This window comes from Epinephelus fuscoguttatus, linkage group LG13 (genome assembly GCF_011397635.1).
Source record: "Epinephelus fuscoguttatus linkage group LG13, E.fuscoguttatus.final_Chr_v1".
Taxonomy (NCBI): Eukaryota; Metazoa; Chordata; class Actinopteri; order Perciformes; family Serranidae; genus Epinephelus; species Epinephelus fuscoguttatus.
Genome location: NC_064764.1, coordinates 25,912,141 through 25,924,285, shown reverse-complemented (window position 1 = coordinate 25,924,285; position 12,145 = coordinate 25,912,141). Strand labels below are relative to the sequence as shown.

The 12,145-nt window shown below is 41.5% G+C and overlaps 1 protein-coding gene across 1 annotated transcript in view; it reads left to right on the top strand.

The window, feature by feature from the left end:
- Positions 1-11,018, top strand: part of LOC125900062 (NALCN channel auxiliary factor 1) — a 107,892-nt gene extending 96,874 nt beyond the window's left edge. The window contains exons 2-3 of the mRNA XM_049594826.1: positions 5,640-5,811; positions 10,025-11,018. Coding sequence (XP_049450783.1) covers positions 5,640-5,811; positions 10,025-10,326 — 474 coding nt within the window. The 3' untranslated portion in view covers positions 10,327-11,018. The remainder of the gene's footprint in view (positions 1-5,639; positions 5,812-10,024) is intronic.
- Positions 11,019-12,145: the final 1,127 nt, after the last annotated feature.

Genomic DNA, 12,145 nt, shown 5'->3' with positions numbered 1-12,145 from the left:
CGATCCATCCTTCAAATTTGGCACAAATATCCACTTGGACTCGACGCTGAACTGATTAGAATTTGGTGGTGAAAGGTCAAGATCACTGTGACCTTGCATTTATCTCATTCTTGTGAACATGATATTTAAATTGGGCCTTGAGGGAATTTCCTCAACTTTGGCACAAACGTCCACTTGGACTCAAGGATGAACTGATAAGATTTTATCAAAAGGTCAAGGTCACTGTGGCCTTAAAAAACATGTTTTTGGCTTAAACTTAAAAATTCATTTGCTAATTATGTCAAAATTTCACACAAATAGATAATAGAATAAAATGGTGAGGTGACATTTTATATCCACAAGGTCAAAGGTCACTTTCACCGTTACATTGTAGTGTTATGAAAAATGCATTGCTGGCCATTATGAAACTTAATAATGCAGGAACAGTAGGAGAGATATCTGGTCAGATACAGAATTGGTGACACTAATCTTGGGTGTCCATTTTGAAACTGTGCTGACCTTCTGTTCTAACACATTCTCACAACGACCTCGTCACATATTGACGTGCTTAGTCATGGACATTCCACGTCCACATACAATGTGCAAGGTACCCTGGGTGCGCTGGTTGGTGACGTTCTGGACACCATGACAAGTTCTGCCTGCTACATACATTGTCTTCTCTTAAGATACACATGCGTTTTCACAGGAAGTTTTTATCGTTTTAACGCTTTCAAAATAAACGCACTATGTCGGTACAACTCCGCGAATTGAGTGTTTTTCCTTCAACAGCAAACACACATGGTTGGGTTTAGGCAACAAAAGCACATGGTTAGGTTTAGAGAGAATCTTGAGAATCATACGGGACACAAACACCGCTCTCTTGGGTGAAAGTCAGCATTTGGTAGACCCATCCATAACCTTCCCACCTGGCCCACTCGGACATTAACTTTCGTCCTTGTCTCGCCGCGTTTCCCCCTGACGCAGTGTATCATGCTGAAGTCAGAGGACGGCTTTTTCGTTGGTGTCTGACACTGTAAGTCACTGCCCAAGCGCCGGATTTCGACGACTTCGGTGTGCTGCCGGGCGGAAGATGTGTGTGAAGCAACCATGTTTTAGAATATCTAGCTTCTTTGCAGCAACATCCGTATTTGAAGTATTGTCAACTGTCATGGCTACATATGGGTCTGGACAGGTATAGATGTAAAGTGTAACTTAAAAAAAAAATGGGGGCCTATGTTGCCTATAGAAAGTTCCACTACTGAACACTGACCTCAATTCTGCTAGGAAATGGTTGCCATACTCAAGTGAGAGCTAAGGGGCTGCTTGAGGCGTTGTTTAATGATAATCTCTTTAGTTGTGATGTTATTGATTATTCAGCTTTTCATTTTTTGATTTATGTCCGAGCCTCGGTGCAACCAGACAGACTTTAACATTGTTGTCTGACGTTCTGCTGAGTATGGGAAATGTCTGATAAATACCAAAACAGACACCACTTGACACTCACTGCCTGTGACATTGTTAGTCTAACGTGATGCGTTGCTGAATTTCACTCAGTTTGTCTTTATCTCCTCGTGCTGACAGCTACATTAGGAGAAGTCGTCCATACACAGGGAACAGGAGGACATGAGGTGGAAAATGTGTTGCACAAGCGAAATGCAAAAGACTCACACATACATGGACGCTTCTATTCTCACATACGCAGATGCACAGCATGTTAATAATTTAGAAATAATCATCTGATGCTGTATGTACACGATGTGACATTAGGCCATTTTCATTTGTGACATTCACACAGTGACAGAAGGGCAGTGTACGTGCCTCTGTGTGTGTGTGTGTGTGTGTGTGTGTGGTGTCCTCAGGAAGCAACCTTATCTTCTACTGCAAATCCAATTATTAGCGCACAGCAATTTACTGTACAGCATCTGTGCATGTGTACAGGATGTCCATTGGTGCACATGTTCAGTCATGCATATAGTATATGCCTCTCAGTCTACAACAGGCATGACAGATGACTCAACCGAGCAGTCATGTTATGTTGAAGTGATATTTGCATAATGATATAATACTATGATAAATTTCAGATGCTACAAAATGACATCTCAGTGTGGCCATTACAAGCACAAAGGATATTTGAGTACCAGACAATAGGTACTTGTCACAATAAAGGCAATTGTTAAACTTCTCTTTATTATTCCAGCAACATTTTGACTTACAGTAATATGCCCCCACTCAAGTTCTGAATAATTTACTAACATGAATCAAAGGCAGACATTTTCTAAGAATAGTTTTCTGATGCATTGCATTTTTTCCCCTCATTTGAATCACATATTGCCTTCTCTTTTCCCCATTTATATGAGGACTAATTTGTAAAATGACACACAAGCATACACTAATGCTGTATTACAGAGCAGTCTTACACTGTTATTACTATTATTATATGTATTACAACATATATTGCTACTTAACAGTTCAAGGAAGACCCAGATGCAGACTAACAGGCTGGTTGAGGTGATAAAAAGCGAGCTTTAATACAGCCAATAAAAAAACATCCAGATACAACAGGTAACAAAGTCCAAATGAAAGCAGAACAAAAAATAAATTGAAAATCACATGGGATACGGAGCATGGACAACATCAAGAACACAGCGACGAGCTCAGGAATACATAGAGATGAACATAGACGAGCTGACAAAGAATAAAGGGAAACACACAGGTATATATACACAGAAAACTAATCACAAGAGCGAGACACAGCTCAGGGAAATTGACACACAGGGAAATGGAGATTGGCTATCAACAAGGGTGTGGAGGGGAACACGAGGGTGAAGCAAACAATACTAATACACAACAGGTGTGAAGGGAAGACTCTGGGAACAGGGAAGGACTAACGTGACAGGTGTGACAGCAGAAAACACACAAAGACAGGAAGTAAAACCAGACACAACACATGAGGAAAGAATCTACAAAATAAAACAGGAAGCAGATTAAACGTGAATGAATAACATGAAACAAGGGACACAAACAGAAAACTAGAAAACAAAGTCCATAGGATGACAGACTATAAACAAACCCATGATCATGACAATATATGGCATATAAGGTATTATAATCAGTTACAATGACGCTTAAAGCAACAAAAACATAAGGATTTTTGTTGGTTGAACAAACACTTTAATTGAAACCTGAAACTTTTTTTTAAAATGAAAGTATGTGTGAAAAGTCTGACAGGCTGTCATTTACTACCAAGCAAGACCATAGCAAGACAAGCAAATGTACACAGTATGGTAACCGTCAATTTTCATATGGGTTCACAGTATACTGCTGCAACCCTGGAAAAGACAACAGAATGAGTGATGAGGCTGTAACTATGCCTTAAATAGTAATGCAAAAGGAAATGTTAGCGCCTCCATTATGCAAAAATGTTTAAATAATAAGCCCATTAATTATGTTATGCTATGATGTTAATGCTAATTATCATTAGCTCTATTATCCCAGACATAGCCTGCAATGTCTGCTCTTCAAGAATATTATTTAACCATCATTTTCTTTTCTTTTCCTCTCCTCTCCTCTGCTTTACATTACTTAGGCTACATCTTGGCTGGATTGCAACCATTTACATCTACACTTCGACAAATAGTTTTTATCAATGATCATTCTGTTTTGTGTGCTTGTGTGTATTTTTCCTTTGCTATGTTCAGGGATTATTTATTTATTGGTATTTATGTGTCATCCAAAAGAATCTATACATTACTATTACATAAATACTGTATTTCAACATACACATTTGATCTTGCTCTCCTCTTTCTGGCACTCACACTCACACACACACACACACACACACACACACACACACACACACACACACACACACACACACGTGGACACCACCACAACAGTAACATGTACAGTAAGTATCTATGGGGGAGTGACATGGTTTGGTGCACTGTTTTTAGGCGCGATGATTAGCTCCAAGCAGGTGCTAGCTTGCCTTGCGATCCCTGGAGTGTTTCACAGGAAATACCAGTAAATTGCTGCAGGTGATAATACCTCACAATGAGGTGACAAGTTTATTGCATGAGGAAGGAAAAAAATAAGGTGCTAAGTAAATCATTTGTCCCCACTTGTGCACTGGTAGAGCTGAGAAAATAAGTGAGAAAAGAATTAGGAAATTACTGTACACAAACATCAACATTATGTAATATGAACCTTTTTTTAACATATACTGCACATTTAAGATAATCTCACATTTACAGTTTAATTTACAGTTCAGTTTGTTTTCAAAAATACATATTTTTCCTCTTACCAATTGTTTTGGTGTGAGTTGCTGAGTGTTGAAGATATCGGATGTAGAGACTTTCTTCTCTTTAGTGTAATGGAATTTAGTTGCACTCAGCTTGTGGTGCTCAGAGGGCCAAAAAATTACATTACAAAAATTGAAAAACTCTACATTGATGTCTCTTTCCAGAAATCTTGACCCAGTTACTCAGGTTAATCTACAAACCTTGTTGGGAGCAGTTTCTTAAAGGAACTATTTTCTCTCCACTGAAGTACACTTGCCAACGGTGTTGCCACACAAAAGGAAGTGTGCATCTACTGTTAGCTCACGTTACAGCTCAGCTAAGAAGGGCATCATTAATTAATGTTTATTCACAACCACGAGCCTCTCATCCATGAGTAGATGCACTCTTCCTTCTGCATGGTAACGCGTTTGGCATTAGTAGTTCGGTGGAAAGAAAATAGTTCCTGGATGAAACTGCTCGCAATAATGTCTGTGGATTATCTATGTATTTCTGTTTCTGGAAAGAGACATGGCTGTTGAGTTTTACAAATGTATTTTTGGCACTTTGAGGACCACAAGCTGAGTGCCATCTAGTTCCATTATATTTGAGAGAAGGCAGACACCCGGCAACTCACACCAAAATAATCCAAATTGCTAAATAGCACTACAGATAAGAAAAAAATATGCACTTTTGATTTGGGGGTGGACTGTCCTTTTAACACACCTGTGTTTTTGCTATGAAATGTTAGTGAACTGATGATGATTCAAAAAATAAGACAATTCTCCTGCTGTGTTTACAAGCATTGCTGGTGTAAACCAACCTAACAGCATCAGCTTAGAATTTATCATATTTGATATAAAGAGATTGTATGAAAAGAGCTGTAAATGTTGTAGTGATGGATCATCCAATTTGGTGTTTTGATTTCTGAAGGAACAATTACAAGCTACTAGCTTTTACTGACTCACAGTTTACTTAGGGTGTACATAATAGAAGTGGATTCTCTGTGTATTTTGAGCATCACTGGATAATACAAATCTGAATTATGCCTCTGAAGACTGTGAAATGCAGCTGCAGCACAGCACACATTGATACAGTTGTTCTAAAGAGGAAGTTGTGTAATACTGTATATTGACCAGCTGCCCAGCAACAGCCACATTCATTAAACAGTGGCTATCAGGATCACCAGGATATCTGCTCAGTTCTTTGTGAATCAGTAGCTGTAGAGGTCATGGATGATGCACATACATGTGAGAGTGTGCATGTGTGTGACTGCGTATCATCCGAAGCAACCCTCCCTAACTCATCAATATCCTCTCTCTCTGCACCCCCTCCGCCTGTCTTTCTCTCTCCCCTGCCCTCACCTCTCTGTCTCCCACCTAGATGGTTTATAAGCCCTGGCTGTGTTCTCAGTACTTCCAGACCACCCAGATGCACTGCAGTAAGCGAATCCCCTGTGGTCAGTACTGCCTGGAGGTGCAGCAGCGGTGCCCCTTCGTCCTGCCCGACAATGATGATCTCATTCATGGAGGCAGCCCCAGTTTTATATGCACAGGTACAAAAAATATCTTACAGTGTTTGCATTCATCTGTTTGTATAAAGCTCCTGTGCGTGTTTCCTTTTAACCTTATTTTAAAGATTAGTATCACATGCAGCTGCCCAGTCTCACTTCAGTGCTCAGCAACTCAACTGAGCACTTGGAGCGAAGTGCTTTGTTGACTATGTGAGGGATAAAGGAGCATTACTTCCTTAAATCCCAGGATTCGAAGCCACAGCAACAAGCATCTCAAATCTCTACTGCTTCTGCCCACCCTATGTACTATAGATCATGCTCTTCACCTGTGAAACTTAGGCCCCATCCCATTTCTTTTTACCCCTACCCCTAGTTTTGAGTGCCCCTTTGAACAGTTTCAAGGGGTGGAAATCTTCAACTATAAAATGGGATAACACTTTAAGACCCTGAAACATCATCAGCATCGTCATGAATGGTATTTACATAAATAGACGTGATGATTGCAATAATGGTATTATCACAGTGACATTTGCCTGTAATTTATCTGATAGATATCGGAAAGCATGGATGCTAGTCCATTGCTCATAACTTAAAGAGCATAGACATCAGCAGTGAGCTAAGCATGTTTCTGACAATATTTAAAGTGAGAAATAGGCAACTCACTTTGGTCATACAGGGACAGGATGGCTTATATCAATGATCCAGGTACCCCATAATCCTGCAGCTTCTGTCTCCAAGTCCACGAAGCACGTGTAGACTGGATGAGCAAACTCCCACAACCCCTCCAGCAACCCTGCAAGAGTAAAGAGCTGGTCCACTGGTTCATGGTCAGGGCAGAATTGGCATTGCTCCTCTTGAATCCAAGGTCAGAGCCTCCTTTCCAGCACCCTGGAGTAAACTTTCCCCAGGACCCTGAGCAGTGTGACACCCCGATAATTGGAGCTCACCTTCTGGTCCCCTATTTTTTAAAGTGGGAACCACCATCCTGATCTGCCACTCTACAGGCACTGTACCTGACCTCTACGCGACTCTAAAGAGGCGTGTCAGCAAAGACAGCCCAACAATGTCAAGAGCCTTCAGCATCTCAGGGCAAATCTCATCCACACCCGGCGCCTTGGCACTGGGAAGCTTTTTGACTACCTCAGTGACCTCTGCCAGGGATGTGGACGAGAGTTTTCTCAAGTCTTTAGACTCAACAATATCCCCAGTCCAGGCAGGCAGTTTTCCTCCCCTGCTGAGCACAGCCTGAGATGAGCCCTGCTTTCGCTTCCTGAGGTGTCTAATGGTTTGCAAGAACTTGCTTCATGCCAACCAAAAGTCCTTCTCCACAGTTCACCCTCAATACACACTTGGGTTTGCCAGCCTCCCTAGCATCTGATCCAACTCACCACCAAGTGGGGATCAGTTGACAGCTCTGCTCCGCTCTTCACCCAAGTGTCCAAGACATACAGCCACAGATCTGATGATACAACCACAAAGTCAATCATCAATCTTTGGAGTGTTCTGGTACCAGGTACACTTATGAATCTCCCTGTACTTGAATATGGTATTTGTTATGGCCAAGCCATGACTCGCACAGAAGTCCTGCTGTTCCTCCACTCCCTGCCAGGTTTCTCCATGGTTGCCCACGTGAATGTTGAAGTCCCCCCAGAAGAACACACCTAGTGCACTGCCCCTACCGCTCTGCACACAAAGCACCTGACCCCGATACCCGTTCCTGCAGGTGGTGGGCCCAAAGGGCAGTGGCTCCATGTCATTTATTTGGGCTGAGTGTGACAGGGTCTGATGGCTTAGGCCCAGCCATCAGATGCTCACTGGCGAGTCCCCTGCCTACTGGGGCTGGTGTCCCCATACTGGGCGAGGTACTCGCAGTCCCAATATGCCAAATAATCTAGGTCTTCCTGAGTCACTCTTAGTCTGGCGCCTCCCCTGACACCACTTTGCCTTGGGAGACCCTACCAGGGGCTATTAGCCCCAGACAACACAGCTCCCACGATCACAGGGACATGTAAACCTTTCTGCCATGTTAATATGGCGATTCTCGGAGGAGTATCGTAATTTTAAATGTTTTTTAACATAGAAAATACAATTAGGAGTTTCTTTTGTTCTTTGTACAGCCATCTTTCTGATGATTTCTCATAACACTCGGTTTGAAATGTGCCTCTGAAAAACCTTAGTATTGAGGGCCATGTAGCCCTAACACTTTGCCCTACACCTCTATCCCAACAAGAATCAGGACACTCCTCCCTTAGACTTGAAAGGGCCAAACAGTGTACTGGGATTGTACAATGAGCAAACACATTGTTAACACATTTGAACGTAGGGTCCTGCTCAATGATACTTCAGTAGAACACAACCCTTTGATGGTCTCACAGTGAACACTTGTGACTTTACAGTTACAGGATGTTCTGTTTAATCACCTGACTAACAAGGTGATACACCATTACAACAAATTTTTAGCAATTCATTCACAGCACCAGGAGACAGCTGTACAGTGGAGCACTACCTGTATGTTCTGCCTGTACTGCACTCTGTTGGTCAGTGTTAGTGAATGTGGTGCTTATTCACACATGATGACCTTTTTTTTGTCAATGTACATGGAAGGTAAATAAGCAGGAGCACAGTTTTACTGTGTGACCAGACTTTTGTCCCCAGAACTTGATTAATACAAAGACACACACTCACATCATGTGTTGATGCCGCCCTCTAGTGGTCATATTGAGCATCAGGTTACATTCATGTACAGTATAAAAGAAGAAATTCAAAGTGTTTGTCATAACTAGTTAAGTTTTTCTATTAATCAACAAATGTATGTATTCATTAAGAATACAAAACAAGGCTGCTTTTCTCACTCTTTGAAACTGAAGGATAAGGCTGGCAATATTCTGTCACATTTTTACAATCATCAACAAAAGACCAACTATGTTAGTCTGTTTTTAATAGTAGCTGATGCCTCCAGCCTGTCTGTAGCTCTCAACTCCAAGCCCCTTCATCTCATTGGAAGAAATATTTAAAAATGGGTCACACACACATATATATTTGCTTACAGTCATTATCATATTGTCTATGTGTGTATGTATATGGGACCCTATGATGATAATTACCATGAAAGCTTCAAGCAAATCACCTCTCAGTTCCTGCAATAAAAATGACATGACTTCCATTTTCCTCCATGCTAGGCTGAAATGTGAGCATGTTTGTTTGACATGGCCAGAATAAATGGAACTGAGATAGATCAAATTTGTCTTGAAGATCTAAAACAGCTGAGCACTGTAGGTTTCGTCAAATCTTCCTCAGACAGGAGAAAAAGGTACAATGGTCTGGTAATTTTAAGATTAATACAGATCCACTGCACTAGTGAGTATTTAGGGTGATGTATATGGGGTTGAGTCAAAATAGGCTACAGCCTGTCATGTTCATTGTAATGAAGAAACTTACCTGCCAGTGTAAAAGTGCAGCTCATTGGTGTGTTTTTAATATTTTTGGGACAGTTATGGGGCTCTGCGTCTCATTAGAATAAACTACACTGACAGTACTTGTTATCTGGATCATTTAATTGGATTTGGTCGTTCCACAGGCTTTTCTGACAATATAGAAAATGTAGAATAACACCCTCCACCCTCTTCTGGACTCTATGGGTTTTACTCTTCCAATTACAATCACCACTGAAATTTGAATAAAGGTAGCTGGCAAATCAGCACGTGCCTACCTGAATATGTGCAGAGCCCACAGAATGTAGAGGAGCCTGACAGTCTTAGCATCCTACTCTGTCTGTAGCTAGCAGAGTAGGAGCAACAGAGTGCTTAGGTAAAGAGCTCTGCTTGTGCTAATAGAACTAAGGTTACAATATCATAACCTTCATTTCAACTCCAGTTGCAAATAAATATGTTTTTTGGGGGACACTAAAAACTGATAAGCATGTAAAAGACTTTTTCCTTGGTAAATTGGGTAACAGTATTTACTTGTGAGTTTTCTTTTCATTTGCTTGCATTTTCTTACATTGCAGATCACTGAGCTCTCTTGGCCACAGTGCTTTCAAACCATAATTTCATGATCAAAGTCATAGGAATGTATTAATGTTATTTTGTCTTTTATCTTTTTTTTTTTAGTGGGCGAAGCTGGATTAGCTGCAATATTCTTTTTGTAACAGGAGGCAAGGACAGGATTTATAAAGTAAATGTTAAGACAACATGTGTGCTAACATTTTAAATCTCCACTCCCACCACCACCCCCTTCCCCCAAAAACAAACCCCAGGGCTGCTGGAGGACCATCCATCAGGTGTTGACCCGAAAGCAGAGTGCTGCGACGTGCGGTGGGACTTGAAAGTGGACAACCGTTCCCGGGGGACCCTGAAAAGAACTCACCCGCCATGCCAGCACCGTACCTCCCTCAGCTCCTCGGCAGCCTGCAGACTGTGTAACAGCCGGCTCAAACTCTGCCTGCTGGTCCTCGTCCTCCTACACACTGTTGCCAGCCTCACTGCATCCCACAATGCAACAGGACTGGGCCTCCCCGCCATCACGCCTCTGGAGGAGAGCCCCGCCAACGAGGAGTGATAGAGCTGCCAGGAGGAGGTGAGGTTGTTGGGGTGGGGGATTCCCTCACCATGGCAACCGGTGTGGAAAAATACAGCCACAGTTGTGCGAACGGCTGGAGCTGTGTGCCTGTGGACATTCTGCAACGCTTTCTGGCAAATGGAAAATGTGGGACGCTTTGAGACGAAAGACACACAAATCAATCAAAACAAATAAATAAGTAAACAAACAGACACACTGAGGGACTCAACCAGTCCCTTAGATAGAAAGGGGACAATGCCACAGCCTTTGTTGAGTGGGAAGGTCGGCTTCCCCATGGCTGAGTTTCTCTCACTACGCTTTTTTACACTGTGTTCCAATTATTGGTTTCTGTTGCACTGGCTGACTATGGAATAACACAATCATATTCTCTTTCTAATGTTCATCCTTTGTGTTTGTTTCTGGGTCTCTCATACAGGAAGAAAATGTGTTCTCTAACTAAGACAGATAATGTGTAAAAAAAAAAATTAATTAGCTGCAAGTTTGTGTGAGATGGTTTGTGTTTCTAGATTTACCGTGTGCGTGAGTATGTGTGGGCGTGTGTGTGCTTGTATGCATGTCTTTAAATGTGTGTGTGTGTGTGTGTGAGAGAGGAGGAGTGTGTGTTGCTGACACGTACCCTAAAAGTCTAGCTAACAGGCTGGTGCAGCGATGATGTTTTTATGGAGTCGTCCCCCCCCCCAACACACACACACACACACACCCAGATGTCACTTAGCTCTGCCATGCTGGTTTGTTGGCCACTATCCCATTTTAACTTCACTGGGTTTTGGATGTGGTTCTGATGTCCATAATAAGCACTGTGTTTAACACAGGTTTATGGTCCTACACTTTGCTTTATGAGATAATATTCGCCTGGTAACACTGTTTTAAAGGATCAAAACATTTTAGTAATTAGCATCAGTGAAAAGCTAACACCTGGCTAAACTGTGAAACACATCAGGATCTATCCAAATTTTATTACAACTAGGGAACTATTTTCTTGGTTTTGACTGTGATTCCTTTTACGGCGCTGTACTCACCATGTTTATGCTTTCTGGGACGACTGATAAAATGAAGTCTGACAGGGGAAGAGACATAAGCAATCAGTTTAGACAAACCTAAAACCAACCAAACTTATGTGGCAGATAAAATGAAGACAGTTTTCCTTTGCAATGACAGATTTTTACAAACATTTCAACATCACTCACTTTAAATTTGTATACCAAATACAATATATTATAAACATGCATTTGAATATATATCAAATATTTCATCTGACCACTTTTCTTGCTCCATTAGACTTCGTTGTAACAATGCTGACGTGTTGCCAGATCTCAGCAGTTAGTTTGTTGGGTAAAACCTTGTCATTATCAATAAAAGTGACTGCCAAAACTATAAAAGTGAGGCCCAAGCTGTATTAAACCTGAGTGAATATTTAAGCTTCAGGCTTAACACTACAGTGGGGCTGAGCCAAATGAATGGAAACTGAATCAGAATGATCGTACAAAATAACTTGACTGTTAATTTTAGTTATGTGTTGAATGATCATGCTTTAAAGATGCTAAACTAAAGCATTAGGATCAGCACTCATCAGGTTGCACTCTCCTGTGCTTTGAATGAAGATGAACAAAAGTGGCCGAGTCGCCAAAGGAAAATTTTTGGCATTGTACATTTATGCAAACCATGGTGATAGTGACTCGCTCTATACTTAGCAGTTGCTAATTGGCTGAATTGATTGGACTTGTTCTCAGAAAACTACTCCCAATCTTTTTGAATGCTGTATATCATTATTGGTTTATTTCCTCACCTCTGAACATAA